General features: G+C 38.5%; 1 protein-coding gene across 1 annotated transcript in view; it reads right to left on the bottom strand.

Annotated features, from left to right (window-relative positions):
- Positions 1-594: 594 nt before the first annotated feature.
- The window catches only part of LOC106881069 (methylmalonyl-CoA mutase, mitochondrial), a 40,015-nt gene continuing 18,002 nt past the window's right edge, over positions 595-22,607 (bottom strand). Inside the window, exons 11-19 of the mRNA XM_089357596.1 lie at positions 21,357-21,440; positions 21,060-21,165; positions 17,785-17,921; positions 16,047-16,172; positions 13,386-13,487; positions 11,340-11,480; positions 5,747-5,874; positions 4,312-4,400; positions 595-1,742 (exon numbers count right to left, since the gene is read on the bottom strand). Coding sequence (XP_089213722.1) covers positions 1,690-1,742; positions 4,312-4,400; positions 5,747-5,874; positions 11,340-11,480; positions 13,386-13,487; positions 16,047-16,172; positions 17,785-17,921; positions 21,060-21,165; positions 21,357-21,440 — 966 coding nt within the window. The 3' untranslated portion in view covers positions 595-1,689. The remainder of the gene's footprint in view (positions 1,743-4,311; positions 4,401-5,746; positions 5,875-11,339; positions 11,481-13,385; positions 13,488-16,046; positions 16,173-17,784; positions 17,922-21,059; positions 21,166-21,356; positions 21,441-22,607) is intronic.

The following is a 22,607-nucleotide window of genomic DNA, read 5'->3' as shown; positions in this document are numbered from 1 at the left end:
GTTAGCCCAGTATTTTAAAGAATATGAGAAACAGACGTTAGCAACAGAAGGAAAATAATTCAACCCAAACTCAGAATCGAAACTGGTTTTTCCGGAACATAATTCTTATTGTATGACACTCACCAGGAGCAAGGTTGTAGTACTACCATTACTTGACAATGGTTAATATACTGTCTGACTACTAAATGCCATTGACGTAACAGCATTATTATCATCATCATCGTCAACATTATCATCATAGATTCTAACTCTGTTGTTTCTCACTAGTACAGCATGAGCAAAAATTTCAAAGCCATCCTTTACCTTCTCAGTTCAAACAACGTCTGCTTTTCATGCTAGCATGGGTTGGACGATTTGACTGAGGACTGGTGAACCAGGTGGCTACACCAGGCTCCAATCTGATTTGGCAGAGTTTCTACAGCTGGATGCCCTTCCTAACGCCAACTACTCCGAGAGTGTAGTGGGTGCTTTTATGTGCCACCGGCACGAAGGCCAATTCTTGTACTTGTTTCAGTAATTTGACCATGGTCATGCCAATATGATAATTTTACAAATTTTGTCTCTCAATAAATAAAAACAATTTGGAGAATTACATTTTGCAATATTTTGTTTTATTATGAAAAAAATAATTTATGTAAATTTTCAGGGAATTTCAGCAAAATGGATATATTCAAAGCAAAATCAAAATAAATTGCCTCTGTCAACACTTCAGAACTTTCCACAAGATTGTTGAATTCTAAGCTTTCACAGAAACTAAAATAAATAGTTTCTGATTTAGACACAAATCCAATAGGATTAGCTGATTGTATCTCTCCAACACTTGACTGCTATTCTATCTTATCAACTCCAGAGGAATTAAAAACAAATTTGAACTCAGAATGTAAAGTGATGGAACAAATGCCACAAGGTATTTTTCTGATGTTCTCACAATTCTGCCAATACACTGTCTGCACTAAAGTTAAAAATAATAATTATACCCATTCTGACAAAATTGTGAAAATCTCAACTTACATATGCAATGTAGAACCACTTATAAGGTAATTACTGGGACTGTATAATACTAAGAGATGTTATTCAGTTACAAGTGGTCTAGGGTCTAGGCACCTATAAATCCTTTAGGTACACCTGAATAAGGTATGTATATGCATATATTATAATAGATACCCAAATATGAATGCAAAATGAAATCAATAATCTTAAATAAAATAGACTACATATTTAGAAGTTAACATTTTTTAATTTCTTAAGGAGGTTTATTTTTGAAGTTAGTTTTTTTATGGTATAGAGAACAGTAAATGTACTTTTATAAGTATGTATAAAAGATGTGTATTTAGAAATGATTTTGAGAAGAGTATTAAAATTTGTGATTGACAACAATAGCAAATTCCATTTCATTGAAAATTAAAATCATTTATATACTGAAGTCAGTCTTCTTGTAGAGGAATATTTCTTTACATCATACAATATATTTCCTCAAATTGATTGTTAGTGGAAGAACACACTAAAACAAGAAAAATAATTACTCAAATTGCATCAGAACTTCATCAATATATGCCATATATTAGAGTTATGTCATATATTACATGTATATGTCATATATTGAGTAAAGGACACAGTGTTCACAACAGAAACATGACAACTAAAGAGTAATATTTATTCTGCCCCGACACCTTTCTGATAAGATGGCACCTAATTTTCAAGACAATCCAAGAGATTCAGAGCAGCATCAGTTATTCTAGTTCCTAAAAGACAAACAAAACAATGAAATCATTGGTAACAAGTATACACTTCAGAAATCTCTAAAATTATATTTTCTGTAGCAGCAATTAACAGTAATCTCTAAATTTTTACGACTTCATTTTGTTGTGTTCCCAATAGAAAGGAAAATATCTAAGCATTTGTTTTTGCAGTTGGATGCCCTTATCCTCATCTTAATGTCCACTTTCCCACGCTTACACGAGTCAGATGGAATTTGTCGCAGTAGATGTTTTTATTGTTTGATGTTCCTTCCTGTTGCCAAGCCAAAATTGTTTCCAAGTAAGGTGATATTACCCCATGGGCAAACGTGCTTTCATGCAAAATTGAAAGAAAAAAACACCACTTTTTTGAGAGTGATACTTTTTTACAATTATCACATAATGTCAACACACACACACATACACAAACAAGCTTCTTTCAGTTTCCATCCACTAAATCCAGTCACAAGGTTTTGGTCAGTAGAGAGCTGTAGTAGAAGACACTTGCTCAAAGTGCCTCACAGTGGGACTGAACCTGAAACCACATGTTTGGGAAACTTCTTAACCACAGAGCCATGCCTACATCTTAATATGAAATAGAAGTAAAACTTCCTTTAACAGTAAGAAAAACATCAACTAGCAGAGCTAAGTGTCCAACTCAAGTGTTTACCAGATGACTGGAATAAGATTTGAACACATGAGCATGTACTAAGAACATCATCCTAAGTTCACAGCCAGTGAGCATACTCGTACACAGTCTTGCCTACATTATGCTTTGACTATTATTTCATCCACATATACATCAAAACAACATTTGGATATACAATACTCTAGTCAGCCATATTGTCAGAGCCACCTCATTCCATCTGCTTTTCTCTCTTTCTCTCTCTACCTATCTAACAATAAACTGATCAACTAGCCAACCAACCAACTTTCCAGTTCAGTCCACTATATAGAACCTTGGGCAAGCGTTTACTATAGTCTCTGACCAATCAAGGCTTTGTGAGTGGATCTGGAACATGGAAACTGAAACAAGTCTGTCGTTTAAATATATATATACACACACATACACCATGGAAAACAGATATTGAATGATGATGATGATATATGTGTGTGTGTTATTGTCTCCTTTCCTTGATATTACATCACTATCAAAGCAGTATCCTTTGTTATGAATATTACATGAAAATATGTTTGATAATGGGGAAAACATCAACTCATTTGGAAACAGGTAATGACTAGTGACAAGAAGGGTATATGATGGAAGAAAATTTGCCTCAACAAATTATGCCCTACCCATACAGATCGGCAGATAGATAGCTTACTCTTAGTTTCACTGAAAAGGTCTAACAATAACAAAACATGTCAGTTACTTTTAGCAGTTAGCTTTCAAAACAACATCAATTCTCATCTGTATTTGTTTAAATTTTCCAAACATATCAGTTTGCAGAGTTACCTCCCTTGCGTTTTAACTTTTTTTCAAAATCTCCGACAGTTCTATTCATTAATTCATCATCATCATCATCATCATCCACTTTCCATGCTGGCATGAGTTAGACGGTTTGACCAGAGATGGTAAGCTCGAGAGCTGCACTAGGCGCCAATCTAATTTGGCTTGATTTCTACATCTGGATCCACTTCATAATGCCAACCACTCCACAGAGTGTACTGGGAGCCTTTCAAGTGTCACCATCACAGGTGCCAATTACACGTCACTGGCACAGGTGTCATTCACACCAGCACTAGGCCATGACCATGATTTCACACTAAGCTTGTCACGTCTGCTCAAGCACAGCAATTTGCCAGAAGTCCCGGTCACTTGTCATCATCTCAGTAAGACTCAACATCTAAAGGTCACATTTCACCACTTCGTCCCACATCTTCTTGGGTCTACCTTTTCCACAGGTTCCTTTCACAATTGGCACTTCTGTCAATCAAAGTGTTTCATATTACATATGTGAGACTCTATAATATTTGTAATTTTTACACCGAATTCTCCTGGGGTATTTTTCCTGTTATGTCACTAAATACAACAGCCCTGAAAGCTAATGGATAAAATAACTAAAAGAGTTTGCATATTAAATCCTACCATTAAAAACTGGTAGCTGAAAGTTATGGAATCTATCAATGGAAACTTAGTTTTAAGAATTAAGATTAATACTTTTACTATTATCAGAATTCTTATCATCGCAGTAGCTATTTGATGATACAAAAACTGAAGCCTTGACAGAATTAAGAAAATCATATTTTCTTCAGAACATTTCCAACAACCAATAATTATTATTTCATCTTAAAAAGCATTTTGCTTCAGAATATTCATTTCAAATTTTGGTAAAAGGCCATCAATTTTGGGTGACAGCATAAGCTGATTACATCGACCCCAATGCTCAACTGGTACTTACTTTATCAACCTCGAAAGGCTGAAAGGCAAAAACATTACTGGCAGAATCTGAACTCAGAACATAAATATAGATGAAACTCCACAAAGCATTTCGCCCAGTGCACTAACAATTCTGCCAGCTTGCTGCAATTTTGTTTCAGAATACTAAATATAGTTAATAAAAGGTAACTGTACCTGGGCCAAATATTGCAGCACACCCACAGTCCATCAGCTCTTTATAATCCTGTGGGGGAATCACACCTCCAGCAACAACAATTATATCTCTGACAACAAAGAAATGTATAAAATCGATTGATTGTTGACAAACATAAACAGATATTTCACTCCTCGTAATAACAATACAAACTAATTTTAAGGAACCATATAAAGATATCTGAATAAAGCAAATATTTACAAACAATTCTTAATGAGAAAAACTCCAAAATTAGAGAATGAAAATAAAATTTAAAAGATGTTTATATTTCTACTTCATTTTACCGAATGAGAGTTTTACTATATATACTTTAAAGTGTTCATTATTTACAATAAATTTTGTAGGAAGTGATTTATATATGTAAAATTCTTTGTCTCTCTCTCTGTAACTTAATAATTTATAATAAAGAAAATTTTTTTGTTGTACATGCACACTGATGTTGCACATCCTGCAGAGCATACAACCTTCGCTCCTCTCTAGTCTACACATCCTCTGCATTCAGAGCCCAGGCCTCACTACCATGGAGTATAGTCATTCATACACAAGCATCATATAGTCTACCTTTCACACTGAGAGAGAGAGTCCTTCTATTGCCAACAGAGGTAGTAGTTCCCTGAATTTCCTCTATCCTATTTTTGTTACAACACTTTCAGAGCATCCACCACCATTACTAATTTGGTCACCTAAGTAGCATAAACTATGTACTACCTCAAGAGAGTCTCCTGGGCATTTGAGAGAGTCTAAGTTCCGCATGCTCTTAGTGCTTATTGTTCCTGCACATCTGCCACACACAAAGGCGACCTTATCTGTTAATGTACCTGTGATTCCATTGCGCCTCTTGTGCGTCTACAGCTTACACTCAGTGCAGCAAATGGAATTACTTCCCATTCCTTTCCTACAAACTGAGCAGGGCCGTTTATCCGATAGAAAGAGAGTCTTATCAGCTTTCTTGCTAACAACAACTTTGGTGTTGCTAAGTTAACTTTAAGGCCCTTTGATTCCAGGTTTTGCTTCCAAACCTAGAACTTCTTCTCCAATTCAGCTTCAGGTTATCAGCATATAGCAGTTCTAATGGGCATCCAGTTTTGAATTCCTCTGTTATGGTCTGGAAGACTATGATAAATAACACTGAACTAAGAGCCTGGTGAACCCCTACTTGTACGCTGAATTCATCACTGTATTTATGGCCAACTCTCATCTTACTGACAGCATCACTGTACATGGCTTGTACTGCTCTAACAAACTACTCCTCTACTCCTCAATTCCTTAGAGACCACCTGATAACAGAGAGGGGGAACTCTGTCAAAAGCTATGTTATACAGAAATATACTATGGTATACAACGGTACACTATGGTATATTCTTGTAAACTGCAATACACTATATAGTGTGTTACATTAAATGTATTAATACTTACGGTCTTTGTAAATTTTTCAATTCTTTAATGAGTTGTGGAATCAAAGTTTTGTGACCAGCTGCAAGGGAACTAACTCCAACTATATGGACGTCAGCATCAATAGCTTGCTGTGCAGCTTCTCTCGGTGTCTGTTGAAAGAGAACAGAAGACAATGAAGATATAATGACTAACTGACTGTCTATACAGTATCTTTAGCCATCTAAAGCCAGGGATAAGGTATTGTTATAACCAATTATTTATTTATTGGTTTGTTTCACTAAATATTAAATAAATCTTGAGACAGCTAATTTACTGTAAGATAGATTTAGTAATATAATGTAACTATTTTCAAAAGGTGAATACATCATCATCATCATCATCATCGTTTAACGTCCGCTTTCCATGCTAGCATGGGTTGGACGATTTGACTGAGGACTGGTGAAACCGGATGGCAACACCAGGCTCCAGTCTGATTTGGCAGAGTTTCTACAGCTGGATGCCCTTCCTAACGCCAACCACTCAGAGAGTGTAGTGGGTGCTTTTACGTGTCACCCGCACGAAAACGGCCACGCTCGAAATGGTGTCTTTTATGTGCCACCCGCACAAGCCAGTCCAGGGGCACTGGCAACGATCTCGCTCGAAAATCCTACAGGAGCCAGTCAGGCGGTACTGGCAACGGCCACGCTCAAAATGGTGCATCTCATGTGCCACCCGCACAAGAACCAGTCCAGGGGCACTGGCAACGATCTTACTTGGCTTGCCGGGTCTTCTCACGCACAGCCCATTTCCAAAGGTCTCGGTCCGTAGTCATCGCCTCGGTGAGGCCCAATGTACGAAGGTCTTGCCTCACCACCTCAGCCCAGGTCTTCCTGGGCCTACCTCTTCCACGGGTTCCCTCAACTGTTAGGGTGTGGCACTTTTTCACGCAGCTATCCTCCTCCATTCTCACCACATGTCCATACCAGCGCAATCGTCTCTCTTGCACGCCACAACTGATGCTTCTAATGTTCAGCTTTTCTCTCAAGATACTTACATTCTGACGGGTATTCACATTGACATTACACATCCAACGGAGCATACTGGCTTCATTCCTTGCGAGCTTACGTATGTCCTCAGCAGTTACAGCCCATGTTTCACTGCCATGTAGCATGGTTGTTCGTACGCATGCGTCATACAGTCTGCCTTTTACTCTGAGTGAGAGTCCCTTTGTCGCCAGCAGGGGTAAGAGCTCTCTAAACTTTGCCCAGGCTATTCTTATTCTAGCAGCTACACTTTCAGCGCACCCACCCCCACTACTAACTTGGTCGCCCAGATAGCGGAAGCTATCGACTACCTCTAGTTTTTCACCCTGGAATGAGATAGAAGTTGTTTCCTGTTTGTTTGCAGTCTTTATTGCACCTGAACATCTGCCACAAACAAAAACTAACTTGCTAGTTAACCTGCCTTTGATGTTGCTGCACCTCTTATGTGTCCATAGCTTGCACCGGGTACATCTTATAGAGTTACTACCTACTCCTTTTCTACATACTGAGCAGGGCCATCTACCTGAAGGGGTTTGTGTTTTATCTACCTTCCTACTTATTAGGATTTTGGTTTTAGCTAGGTTGACTCTAAGGCCCTTCAATTCTAGACCTTGCTTCCACACCTGAAACTTCTCCTCTAGTTCTGATAGTGACTCCGCAATTAGGGCAAGGTCATCAGCATAGAGGAGCTCCCAGGGGCAACCTGTCTTGAACTCCTCTGTGATTGCCTGGAGGACTATGGTAAATAATAGGGGGCTGAGGACGGAACCTTGGTGGACCCCTACCTCTACCCGGAATTCATTGCTGTACTCATTTCCAACCCTCACCTTACTGGCAGCATCTCTGTACATGGCTCGCACAGCTCTCACTAACCATTCTTCTATCCCAAGTTTCCTCATTGACCACCAGATAAGGGATCGGGGGACCCTGTCAAAGGCTTTCTCCATGTCAACGAAAGCCAGGTACAGAGGTTTATCCTTAGCTAGGTATTTCTCCTGCAACTGTCTCACTAGAAATAAGGCATCAGTAGTGCTTTTACCTGGCACGAACCCAAACTGCATCTCATCTAAATTGATTCGCTCCCTAATTAGTTGGGCTATGACCCTCTCTGTAACTTTCATAACCTGATCTAACAGCTTGATGCCTCTGTAATTATTTGTATCTAAAGCGTCCCCTTTACCTTTGTAGCAGTTGACTATGATGCTGCTACACCAGTCATAGGGTATGACTCCTTCGTGTATCACCTGGTTCGTAATACGGGTGACTAGGCTATAGCCAACACTGCCAGATATTTTGAGCATCTCTGCAGTGATTCCTGATGGGCCGGGGGCTTTCCCGGTCTTCATACTCTTAATTGCTTTATCTACCCTGGTACTATCAACTCGGATAGCTGGTCCCTCTATTGGGTCGACATAAGGCAGGCTCTCTTTCTCCCATTCATTCTCTTTATTAAGCAATCTATCGTAGTGGCATCTCCAGACCTCTTTCTTTGCATCCTCATTTAATGCAAGCGTACCATCATCCATGCGAACACATTTCTCTCCTACAACATCACTATTCTCTCTCCTACACTGTCTTGCAACCCGAAATACCTCGAGTCTTTGGTCCTCACGGCGCAGAACATTGGCAAATCTTTCCTTATCTGCTTCCCCTCTGGCTAAATAAACCTGTCGCCTAGCCTCCCTTCTGGCACATTGGTACAATTCCCTGCTACCACCGTTCTTCCAGTCCTTCCAAGCCTGTTTCTTTTGTCTAATAGCCCTGTCTACCTCCTTGTTCCACCACCACGTTACTCTGGGTTGGGAGGGGACCTTACACCACCCACAAATCTGGTCGGTGGCTTTCAACAGGTTGTCCCGCAGAAATCTCCAATTGTCTTCCACGTTGTATGATGCTATATCCCCTTCTATTTCGTTAAATGCTTCAAGTAACTTGTCTCTAAGTCTCTGTCCGTTTGCAGGGTCTTTAAGCTTCCACACCCTTCTTCTCCAAGCCTGTCTAATTCTGGGCACCCATTTTGCCTTGATCCCAAAGTCGCTAACTACTAATCTATGTTGTGGGGTACATTCTTCGCCAGGGTAGGTTTTGGCATTTATAAGCCGCCCTCTTTCCCTATTTCTGGCGAGGATGTAGTCGATTTGGCTAGAGTGTCTGCCGGAGCGGTAGGTGACTAGGTGACTGGCAGGTTTCCTGAAGTTGGTATTGCAGACCATAAGATTGGTTGCATCACAGAACTCCAGCAGTCTGGTTCCCTCCTCGTTGCGGGAACCGAAGCCATAGCCTCCATGTATGCCATGGAAGCCCCCAGCACGACGTCCGACATGACCGTTGAAGTCTCCAGCCACAAAGAGAAGGTCCCTGTCACTCGTCGACGAGGTAGTTTGCAAGAGGGTGTCATAGAATTGGTCTTTCAGACCATCTGGTAGCCCAGGTTGAGGTGCATAGGCTGAGATGACAGTAGCTAATCTATGATGAAGCACTAGTCTGATCTTAAGTACTCTGTCACTTACTCTAACGACCTCGATTACCTTATCCACCCATTTCTCCGCTAGAAGTATTCCTACGCCCCCGACCCCGTCAGTGTTCCCTGCCCAGAAAATCTTGTACCTGTGTTCTTTGCCTGTGAGGAACCTTGCAGCACCTCCTCTCCATCTTACTTCCTGGATGCAGCACATATCTACGCATCTCCGTTCAAGCATCTCAACAATTTCACCAGATCTACCTTTCAGCGTGCCGACGTTGAGAGTGCCAATCCTAACAGTATGGGTGTTGGGGGTGTGGGCCTGTAGCCTGGGAAGGGGAAAAGCAGTGTCGTGTACCTGAAAAGAAGAGAAGAAAACTTGCAATTGGAAGAATTCATAAGCAAAACAGTACCTACAACCTGCAAACATTTCTCAACCTTAATGCGCTACCCAAAGGTAGGGGAGAGGATGGCCAAGGCCACTAGATGGGTTCCGGGAGACAGCCGAGGTTGACAGGATGACAGAGGAATGAACTTCCGGTGGAGGGGGCGGGATGACAGAGGAATGAACTTCCGGTGGAGGGGGTGGGATGACAAAGAAATGAACTTCCGGTGGAGGGGGTGGGATGACAGAGGAATGAACTTCCGGTGGAGGGGGCGGGATGACAGAGGAATGAACTTCCGGTGGAGGGGGTGGGATGACAAAGAAATGAACTTCCGGTGGAGGGGGTGGGATGACAGAGGAATGAACTTCCGGTGGAGGGATGACAGAGGAATGAACTTCCGGTGGAGGGATGACAGAGGAATGAACTTCCGGTGGAGGGGGTGGGATGACAGAGGAATGAACTTCCGGTGGAGGGATGACAGAGGAATGAACTTCCGGTGGAGGGGGTGGGATGACAGAGGAATGAACTTCCGGTGGAGGGGGTGGGATGACAGAGGAATGAACTTCCGGTGGAGGGGGTGGGATGACAGAGGAATGAACTTCCGGTGGAGGGGGTGGGATGACAGAGGAATGAACTTCCGGTGGAGGGGGTGGGATGACAGAGGAATGAACTTCCGGTGGAGGGGGTGGGATGACAGAGGAATGAACTTCCGGTGGAGGGGGTGGGATGACAGAGGAATGAACTTCCGGTGGAGGGGGTGGGATGACAGAGGAATGAACTTCCGGTGGAGGGGGTGGGATGACAGAGGAATGAACTTCCGGTGGAGGGGGTGGGAGGGCGGGTTACCGCCAGCGAGTAGATAGGGCTCTTAATTGTAGATTTTAAATATTTGAGAGACAACAATGCATAAATCGTAATTTTTAAAAGAGCAATGAATTCTGGGTGATTAGAATATAACGTAGCATGAATTTAGGAAGCTTAGAAAGTGAATAAGCATGAATTTAAGACAACAACTGAATTCAATTGAATTTCATGGAGAGAAACAAGATAAATAATAGGGGGCAACTAAAGCGCGAAGGTATTATGAGATGTTTGAGGCCGTAAATAAATAAAAAATCTCTATCTTATCTGCATCTTGGAGATTTCGTCGTAGTATGTCAGCGTCAGGGCAACGCATCAGTAAGAATTAAAATTCTGAGAATTATTTACTTTCAATTATAATATAACAATTATATATAATGTATCTCTTTAATCTCTTTAACTGGTTTCAGCTCAAAAGTAGTGGTCATGCTGGGGCACTATAAAGATAACACCGTCTTTATAAAGTGTGTAGCAGTGGAGAGTTAGGCAAGCCATTAGAACAAGCCAGAACAACCTCGTGGGCATCGGTACCATTTTCCTCTTTCTCCGTTCTTCCATTCTCCGAACTTTCCATCTTTCCGACGAAGGGCTACGCCCGAAACGTCATACACTCTCTCTTTCCTTTCCTGAGCGTCCAATAATACTATCCATATCACGTCCTCACTTTGTTTTTTTGTTTTTTTGTTATTGTTTTTTTTAACTATATATATATATGTATATATATATATATGTGTGTGTGATGTATGTTTATAACTAGGACACATAGGTAAGAAGACAATAATACTGACCTTATAAAGGAGTGGGGGGATTAGGAAGACATTAAGAGCAAACCAGATTGATAAACCAAAAAGAAATAAAAATCAGAAAGAATTAAAGATACATACAGCAAACAGAGGTCCAACATCAACATCAAAGCCCATATCAGCCAATCCTGTGGCAATAACTTTAGCTCCCCTGTCATGTCCATCTTGTCCAACTTTAGCCACAAGAATTCTGGGACGACGACCTTCTTTCTCCTCATATTCCTTTCAAATAGGAAGAAATGGTTAAAAAAAAAAAGAGAAAATTGTTATTTTTAACTTGCAAATTTCATGTCCAGGAAGAGATTATGTTTTCAAGGTTGAACTAGGAATGCAATCTACTGGTGTGTAGCCTTGGCTTGCCAGGATCTTATTTATAATGTTTGTTCCAAAAATAGAAGCTCAACCCATGCCAGCATGGAAGATGGATGATGATGATGATGATGGGGGGGGGGGGGAATAAGAAACTAAGTTTAGTTTTTCATTCAAGTAATGTCAACTTTCTTAACGATTAATGACTTGTTCATTCAAGTTATTCATATCCTCAGTTATGTAAAATCTGGATAAGTAGCAATATGTTCAAAACTAGATAAAACATATCCAACCACTCTCAAAAATAGTGATAAGCATAATGTTATCTGTTTCTCAACTTAACTCAACTTCACAACATTACTGCTGTTTGTTCTATCAACTTCCAGGGAAATAAAACAAAGGTAACTGCAGCAGAATTTAAAACAAAGGGGTTGAAAAATTAAATGCTATAAAGTATTTATCCATATCTTCTCCAAACTCAGACATTCTGCACTCCTTTAAAACTATCATGAAAATAACAGACTACAAGTGAGATGATAAAGTACCTAGCTTTAATGACATCAGTTAATGGATACAGAAAAGACAGCTATTCATGTACAAAGGGCACAAACTGAATAAAAATGTTCTGACAATGGAAATTATTTGTAAAAAAGAAAAACTATGAAAACAAGGGAAGAAATGGTAGAGTTAGATAACAGGATTCTGAGCCTCTTTAAAGAGGTAACAAGAGGATTGAGAAAACTGATAGCATGCCATACTGCAGGCTAATCCAGACAATACCAAGATATTGATGCTAAAATTAGATTTAAATTTTTGTCTACCATTTTCAATGAAGAGTCACTGTCATCATTTCACATCCATTTCTCTATGTTGTCTTGGATGGATAGTTCTTTTCTAACACAGTATCTGGCCATTGTTGAGGTCCATTGTAATCTCTTTCATGAAGTCCAGTATTCTGAGAACATCAGCCTCCACCACTTCTTCCCAGATCTTCCTACAAATCCTTCCACTTGGATCCTTTGCTATCTCTCTACCCATCTATCATACTTCATATACAACACCTATCCACACTAGCTCAGTCTTGTCCTCTGCACACCACAGCAAATTTGTCAGATGCCCATTTGTTTTACCTCAGCTCATCTGTGCCCTGTTTGTCCATGTATACTAACTTTCTATCTTGGTATTGTCTGGATTAGCCTGCAGTATGGCATACTACCACTTCTCTCAATCCTCTTGTTACCTCTTTAAAGAGGATCAAAATCCTGTTATATAACTCTACCATTTCTTCCCTTGTTTTCATAGTTTTTCTTTTTTACAAATAATTTCTATTGTCAGAACATACTAACATTACAGACCCAGTGGATCATGCTTGCATAATTCCATTCCAGCCTACACACATCCTCTACATTCAATACTCATGTCTTCATACACAGACACCACAATAATGCCCATCATGCACAACCCTCATATAACGTGTCCTTCATTTGGACAGATGAATGCTTAGCTGCCAGAAATAGTAATATTTCTATAAACTTTTTCCATGCCATCTTTACTCTGGCTACTATATTACAAAATCCTCTTCCAATACTGATAAGGTTACCTAGGTAACAAAACTGTCATCAACTTTTAGTAAATATTCCAAGTAGTTGAAATAGTTCATAACATAAATGTAATATAAAACTGCCTCTGGGGTATGAAACAGAATTTTAAAATTTTAGAGATAACAAAATAAATTTTTGCTGTGATATGTTTACAGCTAAATAGATTCTGTGACTTAAATTTATAAAAACATTTAAATAGAAAATTGTTTTAACTTACATTAACTCTGTTTATCACATTCCTGATCTCATCCATTTCACTATATTCTGTCTTGTAAGCACCACTGACTAATCGATCAGAGGCAATATGGCGGCCAAATACCTATCAGTAAAAGAGGAGGAACACAATAACAAAATATCAGAGAAATATTTTGACAAAGAAACAAATCTCTTTAGAATGAAAATAGATTTCAACATCTTCACAGGCAAGGCAAGATAGTTAAGAAGTTTGCTTTCCAGTTCAATACCAGTTCTTAGTACCTTGGGTAAATATCTTCTTTCATAACACTGGGTTAATTCAAGCCTTTGTGAATCTGGTGTAGATGGAAACTCTGTGAAATATACCAGTTTAAGAATATCCTTCCTTTCTCCTTGGAGGTTTTACAAAAAATTTATCTTCAGATTAAGCAATAAAAAAGAATTGACTATCTAAATCCTTTAACACTCACATTATTTTGTCAAATGTAATGCTTTTTTTATCCACATTGTTTTGGATTAATCATGCATTATATTGTAATTTCATGAGTTTGATGAAATAACTGTTAATTTTTAAAATGATAATGTAGGGTTGGTATGAGAGGCCAGATCTGACCAGTTTGAACATAAAACAGGTAGAATATTTTGACCAGATATGGCCAGTTTATATGCTAAAGGGTTAAATCTGGAAAATGAATGAAAACAACTGTTAGACATAAATAACAAAAATGATAGCAATTCATATCTGATTATCATATACTGCCTGATGTCAAGAAAGCAAGATCTCCAAACTGTTGATAAGTACAGCAGGGTAGAATAGACATCATCATCATCATCATTTACTGTCTGTTTTCCATGCTGGCATGTATTGGACGGTTTGATAGGAGCTTGCCAGCTGAAGATCTGCCAAGACTCTATGTCTGTTTTGGTATGGTTTCTATGGCTGGATGCACTTCTTAATGCCATCCACTTTATGGAGTGTAATGGGTGCTTTTTTGCAGTACTGCCACAGGTGCTTTTTACACGGCAGCAGCACCTACAAGCCCACAAGATTAGGAATGCTCAGCTGGAGAGATCTCTGAATTTTACCCAGCCTATTCTAGTAGCTACGCTCTTGGAGCATCCACCCCTGCTACTGACTTGGTCACCTAGGTAATGGAAGCTATCAACTACTTCTAGTTTTCGCCACTAGCATTTGGCAGAGCCTATTTTCTGTACATTCTTAATATTATTTGTATCTGTGCACCTTCCAGACAAAAATTGTTTTCCCTGTTGCCAGTACCGCCTGACTGGTCTTCGTGCGGGTGACACGTAAAAGCACCCACTACACTCTCTGAGTGGTTGGCGTTAGGAAGGGCATCCAGCTGTAGAAACTCTGCCAAATCAGATTGGAGCCTGGTGTTGCCATCCGGTTTCACCAGTCCTCAGTCAAATCGTCCAACCCATGCTAGCATGGAAAGCAGACGTTAAACGATGATGATGATGACGATGTCAACCTTCCTCTGATATTACTGCACCCCTTATGTGTCCATAGCTTACCCTGGGTACATCTTATGGAGTTTCTCTATCTTCATATCCTTAATTGCTTTATCTACTAAGCTACTGTCAATTAGGATAGCCAGCCCCACTGTTAGGTCCACATTAGGCAAGCTCTCCTTTTTCCATGCATTCTCTACATTTAGCAACCTTTCATAGTGGCGCTTCCAAGCCTCCTTCTTTGCAAAATAACTGACTGCAAGTGAGCCATCATCCATGTGAAAACATTTCTTTCCTACCACATCACGATTTTCTCTGACACTGTCTTGCAATCTTAAACACTTCAAGCCTCTGGTCCTTACGTCACAGAACACTGACAAACTTCCTCCTTTCTATTTCTCCCCTCGTTAGTTACATCTGTCTTCTAGACTCTCTCCAAGCTACCTGATCGTGTTCTCTGCTACCATCATTCTTCCAGTCCTTCCAGGCCCGTTTCTTCGCTGGCACTACATACGTATATACGTACATACATACATACATACATACACACACACACAAACAAACAGATAGCCATCCAACCCATGCCAACATGGAAAACGAACACTGAATGTTGATGATGACACTGCTGATGGTGGGTGGGTGTGTGTGTGTGCGTGTGCACATGAGTGTGTGCACATGTGTGTGTGCACATGTGTGTAAAATCAGCATTGTTTTAACATCCACTTTTTTGTTGAGGCAGATTTTCTATGGCAGGACACCCTTCCTCTCATGAACGTTCACCTGCTTACGGTGTCAATCTAGCTCAAAAACATCTGCAATAGATTGACACAATATTTGCAGGTTATATGTATTACACAATATTTGTAGGTTAGAAATATAAGACAATATTTGTAAGTGGTAAGTATAAAACAATAGTTGTAGCCCATATATATATTTGTTGGTTATATATATTAAGACAACATATACAGGTGATATGTATTACGCAAGAATAGGGGAGACAGAGAAAGGACACAAGTTCACTTTAAGCTGACATGTGCAATTCTGATTCCTCTGTCTCTGCACTAGGAATTGGAGAGATGAGATAAAGTAAAAGACATCTCATAAAACCTCTAATTCAAAGATGATCTTATCAAATTTGGCAGCAGCAGAGAAGATTCCAGGAGTAGAATTCCTAGAAAGATAGAAATAACAATGTTAAATGTGAACTTACTTCTTCCATGGCATCTGTTATTTCTCCAACAGTACAACGTGCACGAGCAGCATCAATAGAAAGTCCAAGTAAATTTCCATCACCAGACTTACAACATTTGGTGATGTCCTCAAGACACCTGTCAGCCTGAAAGTGAGATTATTACATTCTATTATACTGAATTGGGAGTATTTCTAGGAATAAAAAACAAGGTAGTAACATTATATCATTTATAATAATATTATTATAGTTATTATGATTATTATTATTATTATAAAGGCGGCAAACTGGCACAATCGTTAGCATGCCAGGCAAAATGTTTAGCAGCATTTCGTCTGTCTTTACAGTCTGAGTTCAAATTCTGCCAAGATTGACTGCATTTTCATCCTTTTGGGGCTCAATAAATTAAGTATCAGTGAAACACTAGGGTCAATGTAACCAAATAGTTCCCTCCCACAAAATTTCAGGCCTTCTGCCTTTAGTAGAAAGGATTATTACTATTATAAGGTGATGAGCTGACAATCATTAAGCATGTCAGACAAAATGGTTAGTGATATTTTGTACAACTTTACATTTTAAGCTGAAATACTGCTGAGATTAACTTTGCTTTTATGCATTCGGGGTTGATAAAATAAGTACCAGTTGAGAACTGGGGGGGGGGGGGGGTCAATGTAATCATCTGGTCTCCTACCACAAAATTTCAAGCCTTGTGCCTATAGTAGAAAGGATCATCATCATCATTAGCAGCAGCAGCAGCAGATGGCAGTAAATTTTCAAGGAGAGGAGCTTGTTCTATGCTTGTTTTGTTAAGAGTGGTCTGATATTTAAGCGATCAATATAAAATGCTTTGCATGTTTTAATGAGTTATTCCTCAATCAAGAGATTAATAATTTGATTTTAATTTTGAAAAGAAGAAAAAGCTTCACACCACCGTATTAAAGTCTAATAGTTTCCCTAAAATAAATTTAATGATGTGTATTTTTAACATAGCATGGAGCCCTAAAAATATGGAATGTTTCTTCCCAAAACTGTTAGCTTATTTTAAATCTGAAGAGGGTTCATATTTTTCAGGTGAATAAATAAAGAAATGGCATAATAAATGATAATATTTTCTTCTTATTTTAATTCATTTATTTTTATTATTTTTATTATTTGCATACTACGTTGTTGTTTTTTTACAATCCTCATTTCTTAGCACAATGTCAAAAGTTGGAATGGAGTGGGTAAGGTAAAGTTAACTTTGGTGTTATTTAAATCATTTACTATTCAAACTCAGAAGAAACTGAACAATGATTGAGTACTTAACCCAATAATCAACCATTTCTACCAATTCACCACCACAACACAACAAGGGACTATGTGGTTACTCAACCTCACTCACATCAGACCCTATCTTCTTAAATAAAGAAAGGTTACATTAGATAATATAATCCTAAACACTCTTAATAAGATAGGATGGTCACATCTAGAATGTTTTATTCATAAGTCTGCTTACTCTCAAGGTTCATTTGGGTCTAAACAACAACTTACTATCAAGATACATATATCATAATTTTTCAGAGGGACACAATTTTGTTACCAACTGAATCAACAATAATCAATTTAATTCTTATTTCATCAACTCTGACAAGATAAAAATCAAAATTAACCTAACTTTGACATAATGAAAGTTAAAATAAACCCAAGATACAAGGCATAAACTACACAGTAACAACAACAAAGTCTAATGGAATATTTAGTGAAAAAGAATAAAACTTACCAAATCTGAGTCTCGTGTTTCTCGAACCATTTTCAAGCGATTAATTTGTGATTCACGTACTTTAGTGTTATCAATAGCTAAAACATCAACTATATCTTCTTCCTTCAGTCGATACTTATTCACACCAACAATTACCTCTGAAAACAATTACAATGCAAATATACATACATAAAAAACATGCATATATATATATATATATATATATATATATATATATATATATATATAAACATTATAAGGTGCACATACATACCCTATGTTTTGTTTAAATTCTGATTGTGGCAGGATAGTGTCCAGGGAAAGCTCTCTACACAAGACCAAGTATTAAAGAACATCAAGTGTCCTGACCAATTAGGGTTGATTTAAGTGAGTAAACCTGCAACGCTAATCCACAGCCCAATGAGTGGAACATCATCATCATTATCATCATTTAATGCCCACTTTTCCATGCTTGCATGGGTCAGATGGAATTTGTTGAAACAGATTTTTGTCACCAACCCTTCCTGTCACCAACACTCACCTGTTCCCAAGAAAGGTAATATTTTCCCTTGGTTAGACATGAGTTTTGATGGAAGACTGGAAATGAGCAACCTCACTTGTATGATGATGATATTTGTTTACAACCATCCCATGTCTTGACAAGAGTACACACATACACACATACACACACACACACATACACACACACACACACATATATATATATATATATGTATATACATGGTGTCTCAGAATTAACTATCTATTTCAGTGAAATTGCACAATTGTTTTTAAAAACTCACTTTTATTTACATTTATCATATTTAATGTTTAAAGCATATAAATTTTTAATCTTGTTTATAATTTTAGTATTTTACAATTCTTTTTATAATTTTATTGTCATTCTTGTTGGATCCCACTTATCTCTCCACAACAGCTTTTTTTCAGTTTGGCTATATATACGAGGGGGTACCCAAAAGTAACCAGAAATGCTCTCTGTGGAACAAACTTGTTGTAGTTCAAGCTTCTGCCACTAGAGGCCATTTGATGCAACCCTCAGGCACCAGTCTACCGACTGGCAGCGTTCAGTGGGGTCATACTGCCATGTGGTGCATCATTCTTTTGCAGTATTTCTCCCTTGTTCATTGATTTTTGGAACTGCTGACCAAGGAACAGTGTGCTTCCATGAAATTCTGTTTTCTGTGGGGAAAATGGCAACTGAAACTGCTGTCATACTGCAAACAGCTAACAAGGATGCTGTCATGAGCAAAACACAAGTTTACAAGTGGTTTCCACACTTTAGGAATGCTCACATGTCACTTGAAGACCAATATCATTCAGGACAACCGCTGACCATGCAAACAAGTGAAAATTCCTGAACTGATCTTGGAAGACTGTCACAGAACAATTGATGAACTTGTTGATATGACTGGTGTGTCCTGGAACTTCTGCCAACGAATTTTAAGCAAAGAATTGTGAATGAAAAGAGTTGCAGTAAAATCTGTGCCTCACTTGCTCAAGGAAGATCAAAAACAGTCATGAGTAAATGTGTTTCATGAACTGAAAGAACTTTTGGAAGTTGACCCAGACCTTTTTTTAAAGGTCGTCAATGATGATGAAAGTTTACACTACAGAATTTGCAGATGTGAAGAGGTGAAGAAAAATACGTCGGAGGAGTTAAAAGGTATCATTTCACAAGAGTTCCAGCACTTCTTTGAATAGTGGAAAATGTGCCAGGACCAATGCATTGCTTCAACTGGAGAATACTTTGAAATGTGATAAATGTGTAGACTAAGTGAATACAATAATATTGCAAAACTCTGGTTTCATTTGGGTACCCCCTCGTTTATGACAACCTTCCTTCAGTTTCTCTCTACTAAATTCACTCACAAGTATTTGGTTGGCCCAGGGCTAGAGTAGAAGACACTTGTGCAAGGTTCAGTGATAGGATCCAACAAGTTGGAGGACTTTGCCATTCTCCAATGTCTGCTTTGATACGATATCTATAGCTGGATGCCTTTCTTAATACCAATCATTTCAGTGAATGCTTTTTTTTTTTTGGCATCAGCATTAGTGAGATTGCCATGAGATTCACATGACTAAGATCCCTCTGTACAGAGTGGGACTACAGTAGAGAAAGGGTGCAGCTTTATATTAGGTGATGAAAGGTTAAAGTATCAAAGAAAGGGCCAAAACAATTTTCTTGCTGTAGAAGAGATACATGGTTGATCACATTATACAAGACTAGTTGAAGTGATCATTGTAGAGCTGGAAAGAGAAATGAGGATGGTGGTGATGAGGTGTCAGAGTGGACCCTGGGGTCAGAAGAATGATGAAGGGTGGCTAAATAGAGGTTGCAAAAGTGTATGTAGAGAGTGAGGGATGATTATAAATGAGATAGGATTGTGAATATACTGAATGAAGAACAAGAGTTGAAAGAAAGATCGAATGATAAATAGCAGCTGGAAGAAAAGTAAAGGAGAGCAAATGATGACTAGAGATTGGGAAGAGTATAAGATTGAAAGTAGTGAATGGTGGAGGGGTGATCAGTAATATACTTGGATCAGGGAGGAAGGTCAGGTGGGAGAGATGTTGATTAGTAGTACACAAAGATGAAAAGTAACCCCTTTCCCATCATCATCATCATCATTTAACATCCACTTTCCATGTTGGCATGGGTTAGATGGTTTGACTAAAACAGTTTCCACTCTGATTTGGCTTGGTTTCTATGGCTGGATGCCCTTCCTAATGTCAACCACACCAAGAGTTAATTATAATTCCACAGGCTATAAAAGAAGTTTGAAATTGGCTGCCTTTTGGAATACCTGTATGTTGACAACCTAGTTCTCTGAATTGAATCATTCAAAGAGTTAGTGGTAAAGTTCCCATCATCATCGATCCTTGAACTAACAAGTCTAAAAGTAAACATTTCAAAGACAAAAGTCTTAGCAACAAGAAAGAATACTAAAGTTTACTACCACCTTGGAAGTTACCATGCTCAATATGTAAAGGTGTAGGTAGGAATTCAATATTGCATAGCCTATGTTAATAATGGGTGCACAAAAGATGTAGTGGAATTACAAGCAGACTGACAGAGAAGGAAGACTTCATATGTAGCAGATGTAAAGTAGATAGGAATACAAACACCACTCGTGAAATGAATTCTTTCAAACACATAGCTGACTCAATTGAAATAGTTGATGGTATCATTACCTAAGAAACCTAATCAGTAATGAGGTCAGTATTTGGAAAGTATATTCTTTCTTGTCAACATACCAAAGCAACCATACACTTACCATTTCCACCATCTATTCTCGCCTGCCTTCTTGCAGCACATTCTTCTATCTTTAGTTTTGGCATGCCAGAAGCAACAGCTTTAGCCATTCCACCAAGATCTTCTATCTGAAAATATAAAAAGATACTGATTGCTTAGTTATTGTTATCAAAGTTGGTAATGATTACAATGAAGATGATGACAGTGATGTAAACTTGTAGCATATCAAATAAAATTACCATTATTCATTAGTAAAACTTACAAAAACAAGAGAATTCAAATATCTTACATAATAATTACAACAATAATTATACATTACCTCGTTGATCAATTTAAGTGCAGACTCATAGATCTCATTGGTCAGCGATTCCATCAGGTAAGAGCCACCCCAGGGGTCAGCAACCTATGAAACATAGGAAATGGAATTTAAAAAACTCAAAAGTCAAAAACATATCAAAGAATGGACCACAATTTATTCTATAACTTTTATCTGTTGTTGTCGTTGGCACTCCGTCGGTTACGACGACGAGGGTTCCAGTTGATCCGATCAACGGAACAGCCTGCTCGTGAAATTAACATGTAAGTGGCTGAGCACTCCACAGACACGTGTACCCTTAACGTAGTTCTCGGGGAGATTCAGCGTGACACAGTGTGACAAGGCTGACCCTTTGAAATACAGGTACAACAGAAACAAGAAGAAAGAGTGAAAGAAAGTTGTGGTGAAAGAGTACAGCAGGGTTCGCCACCATCCCCTGCCAGAGCCTCGTGGAGCTTTAGGTGTTTTCGCTCAATAAACACTCACAACGCCCGGTCTGGGAATCGAAACCGCGATCCTATGACCGCGAGTCCACTGCCCTAACCACTGGGCCATTGCACCTCCACAACTTTTATCTAATTGTGCAATAATATAAAAATATTAAGATGTTTTCAACACAACAGAATTCAGTGAATCAAGCAATGATTAATAAAAACTGTCGAATGGAAAAGCAGATGTTAAATGATGATGATGAAGACTGAGAGAGAGAGAGAGAAATATATTTTAAATATCTCTTTTTAACATGTCATCAATATTAATTTCTTATATTAGAATATAGTCACAAATTTGTAAGGGAAGAGATAAGTAACTAAATCAATCATTGTATATATATATATATATATATATATATATATATATCTTGTCTTCATTTTATCAATCCTGCTTGGATAAAAGCTAAGTAAACTCATACAATATTGAAACTTAGAACATAGTGAGACAGACCTATATATATATATATATATATATATACGTTTTTCAATTTGTTTTGCAAGATTCCTGATGTGAAATTGTGTGTTGTATTTCAGGATGGTCATTTGGGGGGGGGGGGGGGGGGCAAATAAACACACAGACTATATATTTGTTCTTCACTCATTTAATATTGTTCTTTTTTTATTATTTTAATTCATGTTCATTGTCTGGAAATCTTTTGTCACACATATGTGACCTCTTCAGCAACACGAAAACAAAAAGTGTCGCTGAACAGATCACAGATGTGTGACCAAAGATTTCCGGACAATAGATATGAGTTAAAAT

The sequence above is a fragment of the Octopus bimaculoides genome, chromosome 9 (genome assembly GCF_046866305.1).
Source record: "Octopus bimaculoides isolate indiv1 chromosome 9, ASM4686630v1, whole genome shotgun sequence".
Lineage (NCBI taxonomy): Eukaryota > Metazoa > Mollusca > Cephalopoda > Octopoda > Octopodidae > Octopus > Octopus bimaculoides.
This window is presented reverse-complemented; position numbering and strand designations above follow the sequence as displayed.